The 27121-nt window shown below is 39.8% G+C and overlaps 1 protein-coding gene across 5 annotated transcripts in view; it reads right to left on the reverse strand.

Annotated features, from left to right (window-relative positions):
• LOC133652894 (voltage-dependent calcium channel subunit alpha-2/delta-2-like) overlaps window positions 1-27121 on the reverse strand; it is a 123610-nt gene that overhangs the window by 63056 nt on the left and 33433 nt on the right. For all 5 annotated transcript variants that reach the window (XM_062051855.1, XM_062051847.1, XM_062051838.1 and 2 more), the window contains one exon: window positions 16682-16763. In XM_062051855.1, the coding sequence (XP_061907839.1) occupies window positions 16682-16763 (82 nt within the window). The remainder of the gene's footprint in view (window positions 1-16681; window positions 16764-27121) is intronic.

The raw sequence follows: 27121 nt of genomic DNA on the forward strand, positions 1-27121 counted from the left end.
GCTAAGTCTGACATCCCAATACGCGTTTTGATACGCTCTAATGAAATATTATGATCAACAGTATCGAAAGCGGCGCTAAGATCAAGAAGCAGCAACATAGATGACGCATCAGAATCCATCGTTAGCAATAGATCATTAGTCATTTTTGCAAGGGCTGTCTCCGTAGAGTGATTTGCCCTGAAACCGGATTGAAAAGGTTCACAGAGATTGTTAGATGCTAAGTGTTCATTTAGCTGCTGTGCGACAATTTTTTGAGGATTTTCGAGATAAACGGAAGGTGGGACACCGGCCGGTAGTTCACCATGAGGTCAGGATCGAGGTTAGGTCTTTTGAGTAGAGGATGAATAACCGCTTTTTTGAATGCTAGGGGAACAGTACCAGAGGAAAGTGATAAGTTTATAATATTTAACACTGATGGACCTAATAAAACAAAAAGCTCCTTGATAAGTTTCCCAGGAATTGGGTCAAGTAAACATGTTGTTTGTTTTGTCCCATTTACACATTTTAACAATTCCTCCAATGTTATTTCATCAAAGAGGGAGAAACTATTTTGGAGGGCAGTGTCCGTCGTATATACAGTCGTATCTGTGTTAATAGAACCCAGTTGTAGCTGAGATGCATTGTCTTTAATCTCTTTTCTAATGACTTCAATTTTCTTATTAAAGAAATTCATAAAGTCATCTGCTGAGTGGGTGGAGCTACTGGGAGGAGTCCCTTGTTGGGTTAGCGATGCTACTGTCCTAAACAAAAATTTAGGATCATTTTTGTTGAGGTGGATGAGATTTGAGTAATATTTAGCTTTAGCTGAGGTAAGCATGCGTTTATAAGTTATTAAACTATCACACCATGCTTGATGGAAAACCTCAAGTTTAGTCGCACGCCATTTGCGTTCTAGCTTTCTACATGATAATTTCTGGGCTTTAGTTTCTTCTGTAAACCATGGGGTACGCCTTTTAGGGGCCCTTTTTAGCTTTAGCTGTGCTACACTATCAATGGTGTCGCGCAGGGCGTCGTTAAAGTTGTTAGTGAGGTTATCAATAGAGCCCACATAATTTGGGAATGGTGCCATTACCGAAGGCAGTAGGTCAGTAAGAGTCGTCGTTGTGGCAGCATTAATGTTGCGGCTGCTATTTATCAGGCTGATATGAAGAATAGGGATGTGACGTTAAAGGTTATAATGATAAACCACAGTTTTTTTCTTTCTCAATAAAACCACTAAAACTTTTACAAATTCAAACTGAAGAAGATAAACATATTTAAACACTCAAATAGAAATATCATGACTCTTAAGTAGCCAGAACCATATTATTATACAACATATATCTTCTGCCAAAAAAGAATATTGTGTTGCTATTTATTTATTGTATTTAATTTTTTAAACAAAACTTAGTCAGTTATAAGTGTGTATGAGTACTTTTTGAGCACATTCGACGATACCGTGATAACATTAACTGCGATAACTTTGGTGACAATATCCGTGATATGCAATTTTCATATCGTAGCATCCCTAATGATAACTTATGACGTCAAGCCAATAAATCTGATTACTTTAAAGTGAGCAAATCAAGTGCTACTTTTCTCCTGCTCGCCTGTCGTAAACTTCCCCTGAGCTTATTGTAAACAAACATGGCATGGATCGTGTGGAACTTCTTCACTGTTTCAGAGAAAGACACCAAATGTTCTGCAAACATTTGGCAATGGGGAAAAAAAGACATTACACTTCAACACATCGAACGAACCTTTTTCAACAAACTGAAACGCTAGCATTGCTACAATGGTGTTTTTTGAAAGCCTACAGTGTGCACAAACTACTTTTGAGTTGAGTTAAGTTGAGTTTATTTCACTTACAATATGATATGTCACATAAAATCTGTATTTTAAAAATAACAGATATAAATATGTTATCGGTATTGTCTTGAGAAGCAGTAAGTTGTCTGTATCGGTATCATCTTAAAAAATATATTTTGCATCATGCATCCCTAATTTTATGCGTCAACATTTCAACTTTTTCCTGTTACTTTACACCTACAGTATTACCTGTATTATTCCATTTTTCATGTTTTTTTATAATTGTATTTTTAGAATGTGGGACGTAAAAAAATTGAATGTGCACTTTGGACACCCCTGATCTGTAAACGTAGTTGAAGATAAGATTAACATTAGAGCAAGGGAGCTCCTGTCTGGATGCGGTGCGACCTAACAGGCCCCACGTCCTTCATCTTGGAACATCCTCCAAACACACCTCCTGTTTGCTTGCTGGCCTCCCTCTGAGACTTCGACTGTGAGGTGGACACTCGACACAGACTCCTCTGAATCGAATTGTCGACTAGTCTAAGACACTCCTAGTATAGGCCCATTTTGTAAAAAGTGGGCTTCGCTACACATCTTTAGAATAAAGCTTTGCCAACTATCAGTTGGTCAGCTCCAGACAAAAAAGCAGTACGTTTGATAATTTTGTTCTTATAGGCTGACCTAGCATGATGTTAAAATGTGAGCGTATGTTAGCATGTAGCTTACATAGCAATGCCAGTGTTACTAACATTAGTTTCCTTGTGTCTTTAATGTTACATAGTTATGTGTGTGTGTATAGCATCTATTAAGTTTTATGTAAAAGTGCATCGTCAGTACTCAGCAACACGCTGCTAATGTAGGTAGCAATAAAGGAAGGGCTAACTCAAGTTGTTGCAGTTCACAAATAAAAGGATGGATACAGGAGAAGAGGAAGTAAGTATTGAAATTGTCATTACCAATAAATATGTGTAATAGATGCCAGCTAGTGTGACTGTGCGATAGTACATTGTGAAAATGTCCCTTCCCCGGCGCCTGGAGGTGTAAGAGCTGTACTGGACAATGAGTTGACAGTGTGTGGCTTTTAGCTCATTGGCAAGCACTGCTCTACTTGACTTACAATCAGGGGAGATTTGTGGTGGTCGGGTTGAGCCTACGGTATGCGAGGCTGGACTGGCAGGGTTACATACGCAACAACACTACATAGTGTACATACTGTGATGAAGTACGGAAATGCGCAAATTACGCAGCTCATTAGCATTAAAGCTACACACACACAAAACGGCATAAAGCTTACCAAAATCACTTCTGTCTCAATTCTAGCGTCAAGGCCTGATAAGATATTGTGGCACCTGAAATAAAATATTTTAAAACAAGGACGGAATTTAGATTTCAGAAGTGTGGGGGACACAAATGGCTTGAGTAAAGGGGACGTGGCTTGATAGAGTGTTTGAGGAATTAGATGCATGTTTTGGATTATTAAGAATACATGATAAATTATTATTTACTTTTGGTGCAAAATAACCAAATTAACAACAAAGGAAATGGCTTTGGGCTATCCGCTACAAAATTTAATCGAGCAAGATTTGAACCTGTGATTTTCCACTCTCAAGATTGTGATCGAGTACTCTAAGTCAGTGGTCCCCAACCTTTTTGTAGCTGCGGACCGGTCAACGCTTGAAAATTTGTCCCACGGACCGGTGGGGGTGGGGGTGGGGGTGTATTTAAATTTTTTAAAAAAAAAAATCATGTATGCTTACGGACTGTATCCCTGCAGGCTCTATTGATCTATATTGATATATAATGTATATATTGTGTTTTTTATGTTGATTTCATAAAAAAACAAAACAAAACAAAAAAAAATTATTTTTTTTTTAAATTCTTGTGCGGCCTGGTACCAATCGGTCCGCGGACCGGTACCGGGCCGCGGCCCTGTGGTTGGGGACCACTGCTCTAAGTGATAGACCAAGACGGTCAGCATGACTACCATGCATTGCCATAACAAATACATCTGTAATATATCTGATAAGGCAATTGGGTTTGTCATTAAATTTCATTTAAAGCACCCTGACATTTATTAATTTACATTTTCTCTCACATGTCGGGGGAGTAAAAAAAACTACTCCCGATGGCCAGTCCACTCCTGTAACCTGCTTTCTTCCTCATCCAATGTAATGTACAGTAAGCAACACAGCAATCATTTTTTAAATCATTTCTATCACAAATATCTTTCTACTGTGAAGGATTGCCACTTGCTCGAATATCTGACTGCTGATTGGTCAGCTGTCGCATGCTGTTAATCATTGTCATGTTGACAAAAAGGCAGTGCCAGGAAGCCAATCAATGATCTTGTGGACAGTGCAAAGGGACAAGCTTCAGTCTGAGTGGCAGTGTTCCACCTGGCACAAGTGTTTGACTTGTCTGCATTCAATAGTGTAACTTTATTTTTGGACGGTAAAAACTGCACGGGACAAAAACTGTCTTTTGGAAAAAGTTCAGGGGACATGTCTCCCCTGCTCTCCTCCCCAAAATTACGCTCATGGTTGAAAATAATAACATGTATTTGTAAATTGAACAGCAATATCATATTGAGTGAGTCATTGCTTAATCCCATCATTCACGGTGTTTCAGCATGGAGGAGTTGATGTGCATTGAATGAACGAGCAGGCATTATTAGTGCAAGCTGCAGGCTGACCATCTGCTCAGCTGTGACACAAACAGAGAGGACATGTGCCCACGCTACCGCACATCCTCCACACCGAGCACGCCTCCCTCACTCGCCCCCGCTCACATGATCTCTGCTCTACTTTGCCTCTTTCAGCCTCGATGGGACCAATTCAGGATTAGGGATTCTGCACTCCTCTTCAAGATTACTTTTTCCGATGGGTTTTATTGAAGATCAACTTAAAAAGTGACATAGTCTGTGCTTATAATTCCATTAATCATACAACTGCATAGTGTGTCATTAAAATATTTTAGATTTTGACTAAGGCCGTGGTTACTTTCACTAAAAGAATTATACAGTCAATTATTAGACAGGAACAAAAACAATATGAGAGCAACATAGGGGATCCTCAATAGCATTATTAAAAATGGCACTAAGAGGGATTACCCCCAATACTTCTCAGACGGAAACAAAAATAATGACAACAGAAGGGAAGTAGTTGAAAGCTTCAATAATTACTTTGTAAATATTGGACCAAAATTGGAGGAAAGGATTCCAGACCCAGTTTCAATTCATGACTATAATGATACCATAGATAGAAATCCCAACTCAATATTCCTCAATAATCTGACACAGGAGGAAATAGTTAAAATCGTGAAAAAATGCAAATCTAAGACTCCAACTGATTGTAATGGAATTGATATGGAAAAGATAAGAAAGGTTATAGAAGAGATCTCAGGACCATTAACGTATATTAGCAACCAATCATTTCAAACAGGTAAATTCCCAAACAAAATGAAAATAGCTAAAGTTGCACCAATTTATAAGACTGGAGACAAAGACCAATTTACAAATTATAGACCTGTTTCTTTAGTTCCACAATTTTCTAAAATCATTGAAAAACTGTTCAATAACAGATTAGAGAGTTTCACAAACAAAAATAGAATACTCGCTGGGAACCAATATGGATACAGAGCTAATGTTTCAACTTCGATGGCTTTAATTGAAATTACAGAATAAATTACCACTGAAATAGATAGTAAAAAATGTGCGGGAGCAGTGTTTATGGATCTAACTAAAGCATTTGACACAATTAATCACAATATTTTAATTAAAAAAACTAGAGGCATCAGAGGGTTAGTCTTAAACTGGATTAGAAGTTATTTAACGAACAGGAAACAATACATGAAGCTGGGCGAACACACGTCTACAACGCTAAAGATATCCTGTGGTGTACCTCAGGGATCAATACTAGGACCAAAATTGTTCAATCTCTATATAAATGACATTTGTAAAGTTACAAAAGATTTAAAGTTAGTATTATTTGCAGATGATACAACAGCATTTTGTTCAGGAGAGAACACACAGAAGCTAATATAAATAATAACAGAAGAAATGAACAAATTAAAGAGACGGTTTGACAAAAACAGACTTTGAATCTCAGTCAAACTAAAATAACGTTATTTGGTAACAGTAGAAGAGAAAGTCAAACACAAATACAAATAGACGGAATAGAAATTTAAAGAGTAAATGAAACCACATTTTTAGGTGTAATGATTGATGATAAATTGAACTGGAAATCTCATGTAAAAAATATACAACATAAGTAGCAAGAAACACATCAATAATGAATAAAGCAAAACATGTTCTAGACCAAAAATCACTCCATTTTATCTATTGCTCGCTTGTGTTACCATATCTGAGTTATTGTGTAGAAATATGGGGAAATAACTACAAAAGTACACTTCATTCATTAACGGTGTTACAAAAAAGATCAGCTAAAATAATACAGAATGTTGGATATAGAGATCATACAAACCCTTTAACATTGAATCAAAAATAGTAAAATTCCACGACATAGTGGATTTGCAAACAGCTAAAATTATCCACAAAGCAAACTATAACCTGCTACCCAAGAATATACAACAATTGTTCTCAACAAAAGAGGACAAATATAATCTTAGAGAAAAATTTAATTTAAAACATTTGTATGCACGTACAACACTTATGACCTTCAGGATAACAGTATGTGGAATTAAATTATGGATTGGATTAAGCAACGAACGAGATTTCTCTACAGAATTTCCTCTCTGGTCAACAAAAGCACCTTGAGGATTCTGGCGGGAACTCTCGTTCAACCCTTTTTCGATTACGCATGCACCTCCTGGTACCCTAGCACTTCCAAAACCCTCAAATCTAAACTCCAAACATCTCAGAACAAGCTAGTCAGGTTACTTCTAGACCTCCACCCCAGATCCCACCTCACTCCTACCCACTTCTCTAAAGTGGGCTGGCTCAAGGTGGAGGACAGAGTTAAACAACTTGCACTGAGCCTAGTCTATAAAATCCGCTACACCTCCCTGATACCGAAGTACATGTCAAACTACTTCCTTAACGTAAATGACCGCCATAACCACAACACCAGGGGGTGCTCCACTAACCACGTTAAACCCAGATTCCGAACTAACAAAGGTCTTAACTCATTCTCTTTCTATGCCACATCAATGTGGAATGCGCTCCCAACAGGTATAAAAGAAAGGGCATCTCTATCCTCCTTCAAAACCGCTATAAAAGTTCACCTCCAGGCAGCTACAACCCTAAACTAACACCCTCCCCGGATTGCTAATAATCAAATGTAAACAATCAAATGCAGATACTTTTTCTTATGCCTTCTGATCTCTCTCTCTCTCTCTCTCTCTCTCTCTATGTCCACTACTTGATGTCCATATCCCCACCCCCCCCCACCCCACCCCACCTCCACACTCCTGATTGTAAATAATGTAAATAATTCAATGTGATTATCTTGTGTGATGACTGTATTATGATGATAGTATATATGATAGTATATATCTGTATCATGAATCAATTTAAGTGGACCCCGACTTAAACAAGTTGAAAAACTTATTCGGGTGTTACCATTTAGTGGTCAATTGTACGGAATATGTACTTCACTGTGCAACCTACTAATAAAAGTCTCAATCAATCAATCAATCAAGCAAAGAAATCAAACAATGTACTAATATGATCCACTTCAAGAAACTCTTCAAACTTAAACTGTTTACAAAGTACAAAAAAGAAAAACCATGATAAACATTCTGAATTTATTTCATCCATCCATTAATTTTCAAGATAATCTTACTCATATCACCAGATAAAATATAACTTACTTCACCAATTATTATTTATTTATTTTTATTGTTATTACTTATGGAGTATATTGTGAATAAATTGAGAACAGGAAGTGAACAAAAGTTTTAGCAACTGCTGTGTAAAGGAAAAGAGGTAGGCTTAAATAAGCTCTGCTTCTTCCTACTCCTTTTCGAACATGTTGAATAGAGAAACTGGAAATTGTGATGTATCATGTTGTATGCATGCATGTTCAAAATAAACTCAAACTCAAACTATTTCCTTTATTACAGTCCAAAACATTACTCATCTATTGTGGTTTTGTGTGAAACGTAATTGTAAATTAAAACATTTAAACTTCAGTACAAATATAGCTGTGTGCACATAAAATACAATTAATTAAAAGGGCCTTCTTTTAGCAATAGACTAAAGATGTGTTCTAATATATATATATATATATATATATATATATATATATATATATATATATATATATATATATATATATATATATATATATATATATATATACACACATATATGATACATAATAAAATATTTTAATTTATTGCAATAATGCACCTGTATATATTTTTAAATAGTACAGTATACAGGGAGATATGAGTTTGATTACCTCTGCCAGGTTATGCATTCACTGGGGTTTGTCTGTCTGTATTTTGTTAGTCAGGCAGTTAGTAAGTTAGTTAGTTAGTCAGTTAGTAAGTTAGCAACATAGCCCAAAAATTTGTGGGCACATTTTTATGAAACTTTCAAGAAACGTCCAAAACGGGATAAGAAGCTCAAAGTGCAAAGTGGCAAAGAGTCAAAGTGCAGATAAGAATATTTAATCCTTAAGAAAGGCAAAAATACACAAAAGGTGTTGTGCCGCTAAGTGCGTGTGACACTTAAGGCAAGCTTAGTTTTAGCAACAAAATAACAAAGGTAGTAGCGTCAAGCATACAGATAGAAGGCAAACTAAACAGATGCAAACCAGGAACGTAACTTGTCGCCTGTAACGAACAACGATCCAGCAACTAAGGCTGGGTATCCAAAGAATATAAAGGGGAGTGATTAACTAACACTAATCACTAAACAGAAACAGGAGTGTCTAATAAACGCACCTAGCAACAATAAAAGTAAGCTGAGGACAAAACAGAACAGTAACTGAAAATAATGACTAAAACACAAAACAAGACATGACCCGGGTCATGAGACCCTCACGCTCCCTTAAGAGACAGATTCCAGATGTCCCAAAAAGAAAACAAGTCCAAAGTCACGGGAGGGTTGGAGAGAGGAGTTGGCAGTGGCTCGCCAGGCCAAGTGTCCTCAAAGCCACCGGGGACAAGTCAGGCGGCGGCACCGAGGGGAACGCCGCTGCAGCCGTCCCCGAAGTGGCCACATTCGTGGCCGACAAAGAGGCAAACGAGGGCCGAAACGGAACAGTGCGCCTATTGATATATGACTTAATTTTGAACACTTTTATGAGTGGGGGTCTTTTGAATCCTCGGGACCTTAGTCTGATATTTTTTTTTAAACTGTCATTGTTAAAAAACAATAATGAATCAAAATCAATGTTGTTATGAATTATTTCTTTATTCAAGGCACAAATTACTTCACATAAAATATTCCATTTTGAAATATGTTTTGGGGAAATTTTGCCAATTCTGTGTTTTTGCCCTAAAAACAAGATTTTCTATAAAAAATAAATAAATAAAAGCTTTATGCCAACGGATAGTTTTGAAGTGTTTTTTTTTTAATCACGCTTTTGCAGATACAGGTTTAAGAAAATACATTCAAAGAACTTATCACTGACCTGCATCTACTCAGAGGTATGTATGAACTAACTATATGTTTGATGATTAAAAGTCCTTGAGCTTTGAGGGATTACAGTTCCAAACTGAGGAGGTTTGTTAAGCCTCTTCATAAAGGCATGAACACTGCTTGATGCAATGTCTCCAACAACCACAGGGGGAAGGATGTTCCATATTGTAATAGCAGAGTGGAGAAAGCTCCTGTCGAGCATACTTGCCAACCCTCCCGATTTTCCCGGGAGACTCCCAAATTTCAGTGCCCCTCCCGAAAATCTCCCGGGGCAACCATTCTCCTGAATTTCTCCCGATTTACACCCGGACAACAATATTGGGAGCGTGTCTTAAAGGCACTGCCTTTAGCGTCCTCTCTCACCTGAAAAGGAGACTATTATATATGTCTCCGTTATCCATAGGTTTATCTATAACCCATAAAGTAAGCAGGCACGGAGGTATTTCTCAGCGTGTTTATTCCAGCCGGCACGTTAATACACTGACACACAACATCCGGATTCCCATCTTGTATTGCTTCAAAACTACGGCAAGTAGTAATGTCCAAAAACATAACAAAGACGAAGCAGAAGAACGAAGAAGAGACATGGCGTCAACGAGTAAGAAGAAGAAGTACGCTTGCAAGTTCCAAAATGATTGGAAAAAATAATTTCAGTTCATCCAGGACAGCTCGGAGGGGAAGGGGTATGCTGCCTGCAAATTTTGTAGATCAGACTTCTCCATTGAACACGTTGGCCGAACGGATATACTCATTCATGAATGGATTATTTATACATATATATATATAAGAAATACTTTAAAATATATACCCCCCATCTCCCGAATTCGGAGGTCTCAAGGTTGGCAAGTATGCCGTTGAGGCATTTGGTGTTTGACTTTGGGATTTCCAGGGCATTGGCTTGGTAGTACCCACCGGGTGATACGACCTGAGATGTGGGCTGGGGGTAGCAATGCTTTAAGATCCGCAGGACACCTGGGGGTGTGCATTTTATAAAGGGCAGTTGTTGCTGCAACTGCTCATCGATGACACAGCTTGCTGATGGCGAACTGCCGTAGGGCAAGTCCTCATCCACGCCATTTTAAGAGCCTTTTTTTGGTTGATGTCGAGCTGCCCAAGAGTGGTTTGAGCGGCATTCATCCAGGCTAGGCAGGAGTACTCCATAATGCTCCTGACCTGGCTCTTGTAGATGTTGGCTCTGCCTTTAGCATCAAGCTTGTTGGTCAGCTTACGTAGCGCTCTGAGACGTTGACCAGCACGTTTTCAGATGTTGGACAGGTGGCTGGTCCACGTTAGTTTGGAAACAATACAAATACCCAGAACCTCTATCTGCTCACAGAGCCTGGATTTAGTGGCCCCAAAAGAAGAGATCTGGGCAGGATTAATCAATCAATCAATCAATGTTTATTTATATAGCCCTAAATCACAAGTGTCTCAAAGGGCTGTACAAGCCACAACGACATCCTCGGTACAGAGCCCACATACGGGCAAGGAAAACTCACCCCAGTGGGACGTCAATGTGAATGACTATGAGAAACCTTGGAGAGGACCACATATGTGGGTAACCCCCCGCCCCTCTAGGGGAGACCGAAAGCAATGGATGTCGAGTGGGTCTGACATAATATTGTGAAAGTCCAACACATCAGCGAAAGTCCAGTCCATAATGGGGCCAGCAGGAACCATCCCGAGTGGAGACGGGTCAGCAGCGTAGAGATGTCCCCATCTGATGGACAGGCTAGCGGTCCACCCCGGGTTGGGAGCAGAGTAGAAAAGAAAAGAAAAGAAACGGCAGATCAACTGGTCTAAAAAGGGAGTCTATTTAAAGGCTAGAGTATACAAATGAGTTTTAAGATGAGACTTAAATGCTTCTACTGAGGTAGCATCTCTAACTTTTACCGGGAGGGCATTCCATAGTATTGGAGCCCGAATAGAAAACGCTCTATAGCCCGCAGACTTTTTTTGGGCTCTGGGAATCACTAATAAGCCGGAGTTCTTTGAACGCAGATTTCTTGCCGGGACATATGGTACAATACAATCATCAAGATAGGCAGGAGCTTGACCGTGTAGTATTTTATACGTAAGTAGTAAAACCTTAAAGTCGCATCTTAGGTGCACAGGAAGCCAGTGCAAGTGAGCCAGTATAGGCGTAATATGATCAAACTTTCTTGTTTTTGTCAAAAGTCTAGCAGCCGCATTTTGTACCATCTGTAATCTTTTAATGCTAGACATAGGGAGGCCCGAAAATAAAACGTTACAGTAATCGAGACGAGATGTAACGAACGCATGGATAATGATCTCAGCATCGCTTGTGGACAAAATGGAACGCATTTTAGCGATATTACGGAGATGAAAGAAGGCCGTTTTAGTAACACTCTTAATGTGCGACTCAAACGAGAGAGTTGGGTCGAAGATAATACCCAGATTCTTTACCGAGTCGCCTTGTTTAATTGTTTGGTTGTCAAATGTTAAGGTGGTATTATTAAATAGATGTCGGTGTTGAGCAGGACCGATAATCAGCATTTCCGTTTTCTTAGCGTTGAGTTGCAAAAAGTTAGCGGACATCCATTGTTTAATTTCATTAAGACACGCCTCCAGCTGACTACAATCCGGCGTGTTGGTCAGCTTTAGGGGCATGTAGAGTTGGTTGTCATCAGCATAACAGTGAAAGCTAACACCGTATTTGCGTATGATGTCACCTAGCGGCAGCATGTAAATACTAAAGAGTGCAGGGCCAAGAACCGAACCCTGGGGAACTCCGCACGTTACCTTAACATAGTCCGAGGTCACATTGTTATGAGAGACACACTGCATCCTGTCAGTAAGATAAGAGTTAAACCAAGACAAGGCTAAGTCTGTCATCCCAATACGCGTTTTGATACGCTCTAATAAAATATTATGATCAACAGTATCGAAAGCGGCGCTAAGATCAAGAATCAGCAACATAGATGAAGCATCAGAATCCATCGTTAGCAATAGATCATTAGTCATTTTTGCGAGGGCTGTCTCCGTAGAGTGCTTTGCCCTGAAACCGGACTGAAAAGGTTCACAGAGATTGTTAGACGCTAAGTGTTCATTTAGCTGCTGTGCTACAATTTTTTCGAGGATTTTCGAGATAAACGGAAGGTGGGACACCGGCCGGTAGTTTACCAGGAGATCAGGATCGAGGTTAGGTCTTTTGAGTAGAGGATGAATAACCGCTTTTTTGAATGCTAGGGGAACAGTGCCAGAGGAAAGTGATAAGTTTATAATATTTAACACTGATGGACCTAGTAATACAAAAAGCTCCTTGATAAGTTTCCCAGGAATTGGGTCAAGTAAACATGTTGTTTGTTTTGTCCCATTTACACATTTTGACAATTCCTCCAATGTTATTTCATCAAAGAAAGAGAAACTATTTTGGAGGGCGGTATCCGTCGTATATACAGTCGTATCTGTGTTAATAGAACCCAGTTGTAGCTGAGATGCATTGTCTTTAATCTCTTTTCTAATGACTTCAATTTTCTTATTAAAGAAATTCATAAAGTCATCTGCTGAGTGGGTGGAGCTACTGGGAGGAGTCCCTTGTTGGGTTAGCGATGCTACTGTACTAAACAGAAATTTAGGATCATTTTTGTTGAGGTGGATGAGATTTGAGTAATATTTAGCTTTAGCTGAGGTAAGCATGCGTTTATAAGTTATTAAACTATCACACCATGCTTGATGGAAAACCTCAAGTTTAGTCGCACGCCATTTGCGTTCCAGCTTTCTACATGATCATTTCTGGGCTTTAGTTTCTTCTGTAAACCATGGGGTACGCCTTTTAGGGGCCCTTTTTAGGCTTAGCGGTGCTACAATATCAATGGTGTCGCACAGGGCGTCATTAAAGTTGTTAGTGAGGTTATCAATAGAGCCCACATAATTTGGGAATGGTGCCATTACCGAAGGCAGTAGGTCAGTAAGAGTCGTCGTTGTGGCAGCATTAATGTTGCGGCTGCTATAGTAGTTATTATTATTATTATTAGTTTGTTGACAATGAGTCAGAACTTCGAATTTTATAAGGTAATGATCGGACATTACTTTAGTGTACGGGAGTATCGTAACTTTAGAGGTGGTGACACCCCTGACAAGCACTAGATCTATCGTATTACCGTTGCGATGCGTGGGTTCATTTATTATTTGTGTAAGACCACAGCTATTAATTATAGTCTGGAGCGCCACGCATGGAGGGTCCGATGGGGTATTCATATGGATATTAAAGTCCCCCATTATGATTATATTGTCGGCGTGCGTCACTATATCAGCAACAAACTCTGAGAATTCACTGATGAAGTCCGAATAGGGCCCAGGGGGGCGGTAGATAACAGCCAGGTGGAGAGGCAGCGGTGTGACAAACCTCAAAGTGAGCACCTCAAACGAGTTATATTTATTATTTAGGTTAGGTGTAAGATTATAGTTTTCATTGTATATTAGTGCGACACCCCCTCCCCTTTTAAGAGGTCGGGCAACATGTGTATTGGTATAGTTAGGAGGAGATGCCTCATTTAGCGCAAAAAAATCGTCTGGTTTGAGCCAGGTCTCGGCGAGACCAACGACGTCAAGTTTGTTGTCTCTAATGACTTCATTAACTAATAACGTTTTGGAAGATAATGATCTTATGTTTAAAAAGCCCATATTATAGGTAGTGGGCTGTTTTGAGGATTGTTTGTTGAAATTATCCGAAGTAGCAATATTAATAATGTTGCGTTTATTATGCGTATTGCACTTTAAATAGTTTCGACCATATCTAGGAATTGATACGACGGGGATATTCAGATTGTTTGCTTGATGTTGCGATAAACTGAACCTCAGTACAATGTATGTCTGCCTCTGACACGGTCACAAAAGAAAAAACATTATGTGAGTTGTGTTTTATTCTAAGAGAATTGCTATGTGTGCAGGGATTATCCAGCCCGACGCCGGCTAGTTCTAGTTTAAATGGCTTCTTACCCGGAGACTCCACGCTTCTTTGGTTAGCTTTTCTCTTTGTTGTTAGCCCAGCTCGGCATCCCCGCTTCTGCTTCCGCTCGCACCGCTTATGTCGTCTCCATTGGCGGTCATCGCTAGCACTTGGGGCGGCATGGCGTAGTGGGTAAAGCGCCCGTGTCAGAAACCTGAGGGTTGCAGGTTCGCTCCCCGCCTCTTACCATGCCGTTGTGTCCTTGGGCAGGACACTTCACCCTTGCCCCCGGTGCCACTCACACCGGTGAATGAATGTTGAATGAATGATAGGTGGTGGTCGGAGGGGCCGTAGGCGCAAATTGGCAGCCACGCTTCCGTCAGTCTCCCCCAGGGCAGCTGTGGCTACGAAAGTAGCTTACCACCACCAGGTGTGAATGAATGATGGGTTTTTAACATGTAAAGCGACTTTGGGTACATAGAAAAGCGCTATATAAATCCCAGGTATTATTATTATTATTATTATTATTATTATTACTTGACTCCGCTGCTACAAAGGCCGCTCGATGTAGCCCACGAAGTATTCCCATGCTAGCGAGGAGGTCCACCGTACATGCATCTTTCAGTCTATAACGACCCGATCCATCCACATCCAGAATTGTCTGTCGGTCGTATGTGATCACAGAGTGTTCACGCTTTGAGCCAGCCATGAAATTGACAGAAATGACGGGTGTTTTTTGCCAAATCGCTCTACACTCCCAAGAGCGTTAGCATAGCCGCAGCATACCCATGCGCCGCCATCTTGCCATCTTAGGATGAATTCCTCTTCCAGGACAGGATTATAGCCTTGCACTTGTTGGGCTCAAAAGTGACCTTCCAGGTGTCAGCCCACTTTCGAATGTTCTCCAGGTCTTTGTTGAGCGATGCAGCTACCTCCAGTCCCTTTAATGTTGTTGTAGGTGTGAACATGGTGGAGTCGTCCGCATACACTGTTCCACTACATCATCTATGAAGATGGAGAATAGTAACGGGCCGAGAATTGAACCCTGGGGTACAGATGCGTCGATGGGAAGTGAAAATGAAGATTGACCAAAGAGCACAACCGTGATTGTTTTTCCTTGAAGGTAGTTCTGTAGCCAGACATGCAGTCTTCCAGTTATGGCCTTTAAGGTAAGCTTAGCACAAAGGCACCCTTAATCTACAGTGCAACAGCGTACACTTGGCCACCATTGTCGAGGATGTTGTTCCATGGCTGCGACAAAATTGTAAGGAGGTCTGCTGTGCTGTGGTTTGGTCTGAAACCATATTGTTTATTGCAGATAAGGTCATGGCGGAGGAGATAATTCTGTAGCTGTTTGTGGACAGAGGATTCCATCACTTTACTGATGACGCTAAGCAGGGATATGGGACGGTACTTAAATGGATCTGTTTTAGAGTCCCTTTTGTGAATTGAGATCACTCTTGCAGTTTTCCATTGGTCAGGAAACAAGCCACGAGAGAAGAGGAGTTGAAAGAGACGGTTTAGGGGACTGGCCAGTTCTGCGTCGCACTCTATGAGGACCCTCATAGGGATTTCATCCTGCCCTGAGGCCCTACCTGGGTCTAGGTTGCGTGGGATGTTCTTCACCTCTTTGGGTTTGAAGTGGACATCGCCAAGGTAAGAGGATGGTGGTGGGCTCCGTAGCTGGGGTTGTGCTGATGCCCCAGGAAATGTGCACTTGTTTGCAAAAGTTTGGCAGAAAATGTTGGCCTTTTCACTTGCTGAGATTTGGGGGATACCCTTATGTTCGTTGACGGGTATGTCCGTAGATCCACTTCTCCCGGAGATGCCCCACCATTTCTTCGAACTGAGTGCTTTGTGCATATATCACCTAATCTGAAAGCATCTTGCATGTGCAGAGGACTCAAAACGGATCGGGTTTCAGAAGAAACCACTTGGCCAAGGACGGGGTGATTGCACTATTTATGATCTCTACTACACCCTTGATCTATAGATATTTAAGTGTTGAAAGTAAAAAAAATATTAACATCTGACTTTTATTGACTGAGACCCTTTTGGTCCCTGGGACTTTTAACATTCACCAAAATTGATGGGAGTCCTAAGTGTTACATTCTATATTGTATTGGTTTTGATTCTGAAAATAAAACATTTCAAAATGGTCCCCATATTCTTAAATTTTTCAGTGTGCAGCCCCCAGTGAAAAAAATATGGACACCCCTGATCTATGTGCTAAGAATATCCAAAGAGAAAAAAAGACAAAGAAGTTTTTGTTATTATTATGCACCTGTTCTTTTTACACTGCTTGGCGCACGTCAAAAGTAGTAAGAGCTGAATACTTAAAAAGAAAAGAGAGAAAGAAGGACACTCACCCCTTTTAGCTGCTGAGCTCCACTGATGTGCTGAAAGACTCTGTCAATCTCCTGCTCGATGCGCCTCGCCCAGTGCATTATCCTGCAGACAAACGTCACAACCTCACTGCAATGCCTCGACTGCGTGTGTGACAGCATCATCACGCACCAACGTGTGTGACAGCATCATCACGCACCAACTTGTAAGATAGAATTACAATATACAATATTTAATTATATGATGACTGATTAGCACGCTGTTGGTCTGCATCCGTTTTCCACACTTGGAAGGTGGAAAAAATGGGATGATGACCATAGAACAGAAAATGGAACTAACTGTGACGTAAAAAAAAAAGCACACATCTCTGTCCTGGCTGTTGTGTACAAAACGACCAAGTTAACAATAATCAAAAAACGATAAGAGGCGCGTACCATGCTGTGTTTCGCCTGAATGTGAAGAGACTCACCTCCCAGGCACAGCATGAATCCTCCCAATGCATTCACTTTTTTTTTACAGTTATGTGAAAGTAGGAATGTTCAAAAGATACTTGTAAAAATTGAGATGGTTTTATATTGGGGACTGTTTGACCCTGAAACAGATTATTTCTCATGATTTTAGGTGGCGGTCAATATAATATTCAAACAGAAACTCATTTCAAGCCGTTTCACTGTACTGTATACATGCTGGTTGTTATTTACTGTACTACACAGTAGCTCATACTATTCTCATGTATTTCTTTTGTTACATCATAATTGTTAAACTGTTGGTGGCGACTTGTCCAGGGTGTACCCCGCCTCCCGCCCGATTGTAGCTGAGATAGGCTCCAGCGCCCCCCGCGACCCCGAAGGGAATAAGCGGTAGAAAATGGATGGATGGATGGATGTTAGTGTACTGGTGGTTTTAATTCACATTGTTTGCATCATCTTTACACAATTAGAACGAATAAAAAACATTATATGGTAGAAAATGGCTGGATACATTAGGAATGTAACAATATGACAATTTCACATCACGGTTATCGCGGTATTGTTGAATGTGCACAAAAATTACTTTAAAAACACACCAAAATCTTTTCCATCCATCCATTTTCTACCGGTTGTCCCTTTCGGGATTGCGGGGGGTGCTGGAGCCTATCTCAGCTGCATTCGGGCGGAAGGCGGTTTTGACCAAGTTATTTTTTAAATAACTAAAATAAATATACACACTGTTAGAAAACCCATTATTTTGCATGTTTTGTGTTTCACCGATAGTTTTAGTCTTAGTATTTTATCGTTTCAATTGCTAAACTTTTTTTTTTTTAATATTGGTTTGTACTGTAGCACTAATATACGCACTTATGTGCGGCTTAAATACCGGTGCGCTCTATAGTCCGGAAAATATGGTACATTTTATAGGTACATTAATAATCTACCCATTCACAAGTCAATCGGAAATGACACAATATGTGACTCCATAAGTCATGGGCCAAATTAGGAACCTTAGTAACCTGTTCGCTGACTTACTGTACTACTAAAGAAGAAATTGTCAAGTATGTTCACTGTGTTATTTAATGCCATTTTATTTCAGTGTCCTAAAATTGTTCTTAGAGTGCAATAACCCAGCGGGCACAAGACATTGATACAACGTTGATTATACATACATGTCCTTTAAAACTGACTTTGAAACATCCATCCATCCATTTTCTACCGGTTGTGCCTCTCGAAGTCGCGGGGGTGGCTGGAGCCTATCCCAGCTGCATTCATGGGGGGTACACCCTGGACAAGTCGCCACACAGGGCCAACACAAACAGACAACATTCACACTCACATTCACACACTAGGGCCAATTTAGTGTTGCCAATCAACTTATCCACTGGGTGCATGTCTTTGGAGGTGGGAGGAAGCCGGAGTGCCCAGAGGGAACCCACACAGTCACGTGAAGCACATGAAAACTACACAAAGAAAGACCCTGAACCCGGGGATCGAACCCAGGACCTTTGTATTGTGACCCTGTCCCACTGTGCTACTTGACCTTGAAACAACGTTACAAAATAGTTGTATTTGTAAATTGAGACAACGTTGATGTCTAACGTTGGATTAATGTTATTAGTTAGGAAATTACCAAATTTCAATGGTCAAATCAATGTCACAATCTGACATTGAATAAACGTTTTGCGGTAAATGGGTTATACTTGTATAGCGTTTTTCTACCTTCAAGGTACTATTTCCACATTCACCCATGCCACGACCCATCAGGAGCAAGGGTGAAGTGTCTTGCTCAAGGACACAACGAATGAACATGACTAGGATGGCGGGATTGAACCAGGAACCCTCAGGTTGCTGGAACGGCTTCTCTACCAACCGAGCCACGGCATCCCGTTGAATTTGTGTTGTAGAATATTGGTTGGAAAATAACCAAAATTCAATGGTCAAATCAACGTCAGAACCCAACGTTAGGTTTGAGTTGCGCAATGTCAGGACCTAATTCAACAAGTTCTCAACATTGTTTTAATGTTTTGTGCCTGCTGGGAAGAAACGTGTGTTTAATGTATCATAACATTTTCTGTTACAATAAAGCAAACAATCAAATTTTTTTGTGGTCCCCTTTAATTTGAAAAGTATCGAAAAGTGTCTAAATACCTTTTAGTACCGGTATCAAAATATCGGTTTCGGGACCACACTGGTGTTCAGTGAGATACAGTATGTGAAGATGGACCACTGTCAGTGCAAGCGTTCTTTCAAAATAAAACGTTTATATAATGCATTATTTAACAAATGAGCGGCTCTAAAATTAGACACTCTATCCAAAATATATTTTTGCTTTTTAAATGCCAACACTGATGAGCCAGAAAGAGTCGTTGAATTAAAACCAAGTAAGGCTGAAACGACGCGTCGACATAGTCGACGTCATCGGTTACGTAAATACGTCGACGCCGTTTTTGTGCGTCGACGCGTCGCATAATGACGTCACAATACCGTCATGGCGAAGTGCAAAGCAGACGATCAAAGAAGACGATGCGAGCGGTGCGAGCGAGGGGGGAAAAGCATGCCAAAAGTGGTCAAAAGTGTGGGAGTATTTCAATAAACGGCCTAATAATGTTGTTGTATGCACACTGTGTCGAGCGGAAATGGCCTATCATAGCAGCACAACGGCTATGAACGAACATTTGAAAAGAAAACCATCAACTAGTCAATCGTCCGCGCGAGCATACGTTGTCATCATTACACAAAAACATGAATGTGTCATTTGTATCTGCTAGGGGTGTAACGGTACGTGTTTTGTATTGAACCGTTTCGGTACGGGGCTTTCGGTTCGGTACGGGGGTGTACCGAACGAGTTTCTAAGCTAAAGCTAAAGTCTTAACAAGCTGCTTTGCTCCGTCTGCCTGTCTCAGCACGCAGCATTGTCCCACCCACACAACCATCTGATTGGTACACACGCAGCATTGTCCCACCCACACAACCATCTGATTGGTACACACGAAGCATTATCAGCCAATCAGCAGTGCGTATTCAGAGCGCATGTAGTCAGCGCTTCAGCGTGGAGCAGATAGGTGTTTAGCAGGTGAGCATCAGGCAGCGGACTCTCCCCAAATGATAATAAACACCTCCCAGTCAACTACTAGTAACATCACTATGAGCCCGTTGACCTTCTAGAAACTTAAACTGCAGCTCAGCTCACTCGCAATCCTGGCTTGAGGTGAAGGCTAATTACCTCTCAGTTCCAGCCACATCGACCCCTTCTGAGCGCCTATTTTCAGCTGCTGGGAATATTGTAAACAAGAAAAGAACCAAACATGTAGACATGCTAACCTTTCTTCATTACAACTGTTAGACACTCACTGGAATGAGTAGAATTGGTTATTGTGTACTGTGTTGGACTGGATGTTTATTTTGCACATTTTAAAAGCAATACTTAATGTTTACAGTGCTCCAGAATATTTAGATTGGCACTTTTTTGTATTGGATGTTTATCTTTATTTTTGCACATTTTAGCAAATAAGCAATACTTTCACTTTTGTTGAAATGTTTACACTGTTGTTACAGAATATTTCGTTTTGCACTTTTTTGTATTGGATGTTTATCTTTATTTTTGCACATTTTAAAGCAAAATAAGCAATACTTTTACTTTTGAAATACTTATACTATTGCAGAATATTAAGATTTGCACTGGATGTTGACTTTTATATTTGCACATTAAAAAGCAAATATGCTACTTTTAATTTTGTTAAATGTTAAAAGTTTTAAATGTTTACATTGTTACAGAATATTTAGTCATGTTGTTGTCAATGTTGACTGAGTGGCCATACTTCTTTTTTTTTGTAAATAAAAGCCATGCCTTTTGAAAAAACGTGCCTACATTTATTTTTTCATCTTCATTTTGAATTAAAAAAAAAATCGGTAAAAGGAAAAATAATCTATAGATTAATCGAAAAAAATAATCTATAGATTAACCGATTAATCGAAAAAATAATCTATAGATTAATCGATATAAAAATAATCGTTAGCTGCAGCCTTAAAACCAAGCATCCATCCATCCATTTTGTACCGCATTCGGGCGGAAGGCGGTGTACACCCTGGACAAGTCCCCACCTCATCACAGGGCTAAAACAAAGCAATGTTGCATAAATAAGTAAAAGACTTCAGTCATAAAAATGTTTCATTCAGCAGAACAAAAGAGGTCAGTCAATGTTCCTCCATTGCTTGTTTGATTATTTTTAGAAAGGAGAAAGAGATAAAAAGCGAAAACATTAAAGGCTTATTTCTAATCATTTGTCCCATTACTATTATTAGGATTTCCACTTCTTGTACCATCTCAAAGACGTCCATAGCAACTAAGACAACTTGTGACAACAGAATCCAAACAAAGTGAGACGTGAGGACGTAGCAAAGACCTTCTCTTTCACATGTATGCAAGTATAAAATATATTTACACAATTCCCTCATGTGAGATTTGCTCCAGGCAAAGAAAATTAAATATGCATATAGTCAGCTCTAATGGAATTTCACAGCACATTTGCAGGCATGTAAGCGAGCGAAGCCGCAGGGGACACAATTGTTTTGTATAATAAACTAAAGCGGATGTAATACGGTCCATTACGTGGTTTATTCTGTGTACATGATTGTTTAATAACATATTAAAGCAAATACAGTCAATGAAGATGATGAAGGACTAAAATTATAATAATATTAATGATAGTGAGGTTATTTGGTTCTGATTGTTTGAATTCAATTAATCATTTGCCATTGGCATTCCACACAATGGAATGTTTTGGCCTTCTGCGCCATTCTAGCAAGGTGTTTCATTCTTCCCAAAAAGGAAAAGAAAGCACGCACAGGGATGGATCAGGTAGTATTTTCAAAGTATTAAAAGCTGTTAAGCTATAATTACCTTAGCAATGAAGATGTTAAAGATGCTACAATCCTTGGCATTGGTTTTTGCGGGTTATATAGCTAGCATTAGCATTAGCATTAGCGTAACATTTTTCTGTGCTTTCATTCGGCTTTTGGTCAACAAGTAGTCATAAAACTGGTAAAAAAGCATTTCACATAACACGTGGAAGTTTTTTGGAATAAGAAATAAATCTCGAGTCTTCTCACAATGACAACAATTCAGTCACATTTTATCAATTTTCGCGACTTTCCACGTTCAATAGTAGATTCTGTTTTTATTGGTCAATTTTGTAATTCCTTCTGCCATTCTGTTAACGGAGAAATCATATGGTCTTACACAATCCAAACTAATTAGTAAAACGAACAAAAAACGTCGCAATTTTTTTAATGAACCATTCGTAGCTAGCATGCAAGCAACCGATGTGGATATATTGTGATAACATTTCTTGCGTCAACAGATGGTTGTTAAAGTGTTCACTATAAATGCTAACACCTAGTAAGATAGTGCTACCTACTAAAAGTGGTCATATCCTGAGTTGCCATCATGCCCCGCTAACATACGCAATTTATCTCAAATCAATCCTAATAGCTAGCATGCTAGCACCTAGCAAGTGCCAAGGCACTTCTAGTGTTTCTACAGCATGTCGTGTCAATAATTGCATTTCGCCATTGAGTAAAATTATAGGTATAACTAGATAGTCAGTGCGCTGTAGCAGCCAACGTGATGGCCATCTTAGCGGGGGCCACTTTCCCAACTAAGGTAATTCAGTACAACGTGGTGTATATTAAACATAAATCATAATTTCTTTATTTCTCAGTCTATTGTACTGCGGTTTACTTTAGTGACAACGTAAAATAAAAATAATGTGTATAAAAGATTATTCCAGGGCCCTTGTTTTAACTGTACGGCGTATTTTGCAACCCTATGATTTACAATGTGCCAGCATTCCTGTTGTCTTTATTTCCGTGCGGTCTCCAACAATGGAATACCCTGCTGACACTTTTCCCCTACGAGCTTTGGCTCACCATTGGCACACAGCTAAAAGGGGCTTGACGTATATAATTATATCTATGGGTCAAATATCCAAAATGCTAACAGTTAGCATGCAATCCCTAGTGATTCTCAAACTGTGGTACGTGTACCACTAGTGCATCCATCCATCCATCCATTCTCTACCGCTTGTCCCCCTCAGAGTCGCGGGCGGCGCCGGAGCCTATCCCAGCTGCATTCTGGCGGAAGGCGGGGTACACCCTGGACAAGTCACCACCTCATCGCAGGGCCAACACAGATAGACAGACAATATTCACACTCACATTCACACACTAGGTTAATTTACTGTTGCCAATCAACTTATCCCCAGGTGCATGTCTTTGTAGGTGCAGTGCTTCTCAAATATTTTCTGTTACGCGCCCCTAGGGAGAAGAAAATGTTCCGCGCCCACTCCCCCCACTCTCTACCGTGACTATAAATAGTATCATTTGTCTATAAAATTAAAGTGAACTATACCGCTGCATAACATTGTAAGCTTAATGGAAACAACAAACCGATATTTACTTTTTACTTTTAATATAAGTGGGGTGGCGATCAGAGTCTCAGGTATGTCAAAGATTAATGCCTCGGTGTCTACAGGAGAGGTTCAAACCCAGGGAGAGTCCATATGACCTAGGAGGTTCAGCTGTCTTTCAGAAAGCAAGCATAAAATTAAAATTATGCGCCCCCCAACGTTGGTTGAGGGGCGCATAATAAATGAAAATAACATAACATAAGAACTAGCTTAGCAAGTGAAATCTGTGGTGAAATCCTGTTTTTTCCAACTACGCACCATAGCCAAGATCAAGTCTTTCCTCTCCCTCAGTGACCTACGGAGGGTCGTGTTGATGCTCATCTTTTCTAGACTGGACTATTCCAATGCTCTTTATGCTGGGGTCACCGGCAAGACCATCAATAGCATGCAGCTAGTACAAAATGCAGCTGCCAGGCTGGTGACAGGCGCAAAAATGAGGGAACATATTTCTCCCATCCTCTCCTCCCTTCACTGGCTCCCAGTGAAGCGTAGAGTGAAATTTAAGATCGTCACATATGTCTTCAAGGCGCTCAATGGTCTCGCCCCAGCTTACATTATAGATCTCCTGGACCAACCCACCAGCTCCAGGCTTGGTCGTTGCCTTAGATCGGACAACCAGATGACCCTGAGGGTCCCACAGTCAAACCTGGTGACAAAGGGAGACCGTGCTTTTTCAGTGATGGCACCTAGGTTATGGAATAAGCTCCCCCTGAATATTAAGTCCGCCACCACTCTGGACTCTTTTAGAGCACGGCTTAAAACTCACCTTTTTACCGCAGATGACTTTTAATTTATGTGTTCATTGTGAGTCTTAAATGTTTAGTTTAGATTCCTTTGTGTGTCTCAGTCTCTGTTTCTGTTTTTTTGTTTCTCCACTCGGGCTGCGCCCCAGGCTGATGTAACAGTTGGTTGGGGGGCGCATAATAAATGAAAATAACATAACATAACATAAGAACTAGCTTAAAAAGTAGATGTGTTTTTGTTAGGGGTGTACCTCTGTGGAACAGCTTGGATGATGCCTTAAAATGTTCCAGTTCCATTCACACATTTAAAAAAAACTTTAAGACCAATGTCTTAGAAAAATATATCGCTCTTGAATCAACACCAGTAGTTAATATTATGATCAATGTTAATTACAAAACTAAATGTGGGATATAAATAATAATGTAAGTGTAAGTGTTTTTATATAGTATATTATTGGTACAAAGGTTTAACCAACAGGAGTGTAGGGATATTTGACAACTGTTTGTCTATGTCTTTAATGTGTATACTGTATATTTGAACAGTGTTTATGTTGTGTACAAGGTGTATTTATAATATGTTGTTTAAAGAAAATGTCACATTTCTATGAAGCTCAAGATCAGAGCCCAATGTCTCCTGGTTTTACTACATCTTGTATTTGAGATTGTTTGTAGGGTTAGGCGAAATAAGTGCCCAACTTCAGCCTAAACCCTTTCGGTCTGTAAAATTGTCAATTTATGAATGTAAAACTGTTTGTTTATTTTGTTGACCACTGACCGAATAAATAATAAACTAAACTAAATTATTGATATGGTTGCATTAGCATTTTTTTATGTAATACCAAATACGCACCTCTTTGTGGCCAAACATGTTTTTGCAGTAAATAATGAAATATTTTAAAATCAAACTTGCAACATACAGCAAAGTCTAAGTTTTTTTTTATCGAAAAACATTTTTTTCAAAAATGTTTTCATCATGTTGATGTCATCATGAAAAAAAAGAGCGTAGTTCCTGTTAAGTGAAGCTGCTTCAGCGTTAACGAGCAAGAACTCGCAAAGTCAGCAGTGTATTGGCAGACATTGAGGAAATAATCTTTACTTAAGAATTCATTAAGTAAAGCTCTGCTCTCATGTAACTTGCTGTTATCTACTACACAGTCCTCCACTCTGCACAGTAAGAAAGGTCAATTCTTGTCCCTGGAGGTACTGAACTTTTCACTAATGTGCCCCGCAGTGTTAATTATCGCACTCTAATGAAGGCTCTTGTGCGTTTCCCATGGTTGTGTTATTGCTGTCGAGTCAAAAGACATGGCTGCAAAAGCAGAACAGTTATTTTAACAAACTGCTGGTTATGTCTTGCGTCATTGCGGATTAACTTCATCGTTGTTGCTCACACTGCAGTCAAAAGTATTATGCAACCAATGTAGCGTTACTAGCCTTATATTATGATACCGCCCCCAAAATATAAGCTAAGTTAACTAAGAGACAAGCTCAGTGAATATAAGGTGCCCAAATAATCATTGAAAAATAAACCCGAGATCAAAATAACAAGTCCTTAATACTCTTCCTGAATATATGTTTTTAACATTATGAGAGCCCTCTAGACATAAAAAACACCAATACATAGTCACCTTTACACTCGAATATAGTAATGCTGTCTGAGGCGAGCCAATCAGTGACCACAATACTAAACAGCATGCTCTGATTGGTTTGGTCTTTAGTGGCCAATAGTACTGTAGTATTTACAAAACCCAAAACCAGTGAAGTTGGCACGTTGTGTAATTTGTAAATAAAAACAGAATACAATGATTTGCAAATCATTTTCAATTTATATTACATTGAATAAACAGCAAAGACAAGATATTTAATGTTCGAACTGAGAAACTAAATTTAAAAAAATAATAATAATTAGAATTTAATGTCAGCAACACATTGCAAATTAGTTGGCACAGGGGCATTTTTACCACTGTGTTACATGGCCTTTCCTTTTGACAACACTCAGTAAACGTTTGGGAACTGAAGAGACCAATTTTTTAAGCTTTTCAGGTGGAATTATTTCCCATTATTGCTTGATGTACAGCTTAAATTGATCAACAGTCCAGGGTCTCCGTTATCGTATTTTAGGCTTCATATTGCGGCACACATTTTCAATGGGAGACAGGTCTGGACTACAGGCAGGCCCGTCAAGTACCCGCACTCTTTTCTTATGAAGCCACGTTGTTGTAACATGTGGCTTGGTATTGCCTTGCTGAAATAAGCAGGGTCGTCCTTGATAACGATGCTTGGATGGCAACATATGTGACCCGTGCTGGCAAAATGAATCGGAATGCGCACAGGCTAATTTTGAGCTACAGGCAAATAAGTGAAAAAAATGTATCTTGGTTGAAATTGAGATTTTCACAAAAATGAGTCCATAAAGCCACAATCTAGCGATCCCAATCATCAAAATAGCAAGAAAACATCTTAAATCACCTTTATTTGAAGGTTTTGTACGAGGTATGTCCTCAGAAATTAGTCCCTTGTGTTAAAATTCCTTGAGCAAATCCAGTGTTTTCAACGCTCACTCGCGGCAATAAGGGGGAATCCCCCTAGCCATATTTGGTATTATTGTGACGCCAAGTTTACCTACTTTCTAAAAATGAGCATGGAATTCCCGATGACGCCATTCTGAACCAATATAATTCGAGTTTTTAAACCTGTCCCGATGTAAACAAATCCGGCTTGCTGCTAAGGGTCGCTGTGAGGCGTACCCTCATTGGTTGAATCACCCCGCGCGGTGCATT

Source organism: Entelurus aequoreus, linkage group LG01 (assembly GCF_033978785.1).
Source record: "Entelurus aequoreus isolate RoL-2023_Sb linkage group LG01, RoL_Eaeq_v1.1, whole genome shotgun sequence".
In the NCBI taxonomy this organism is placed as follows: Eukaryota; Metazoa; Chordata; class Actinopteri; order Syngnathiformes; family Syngnathidae; genus Entelurus; species Entelurus aequoreus.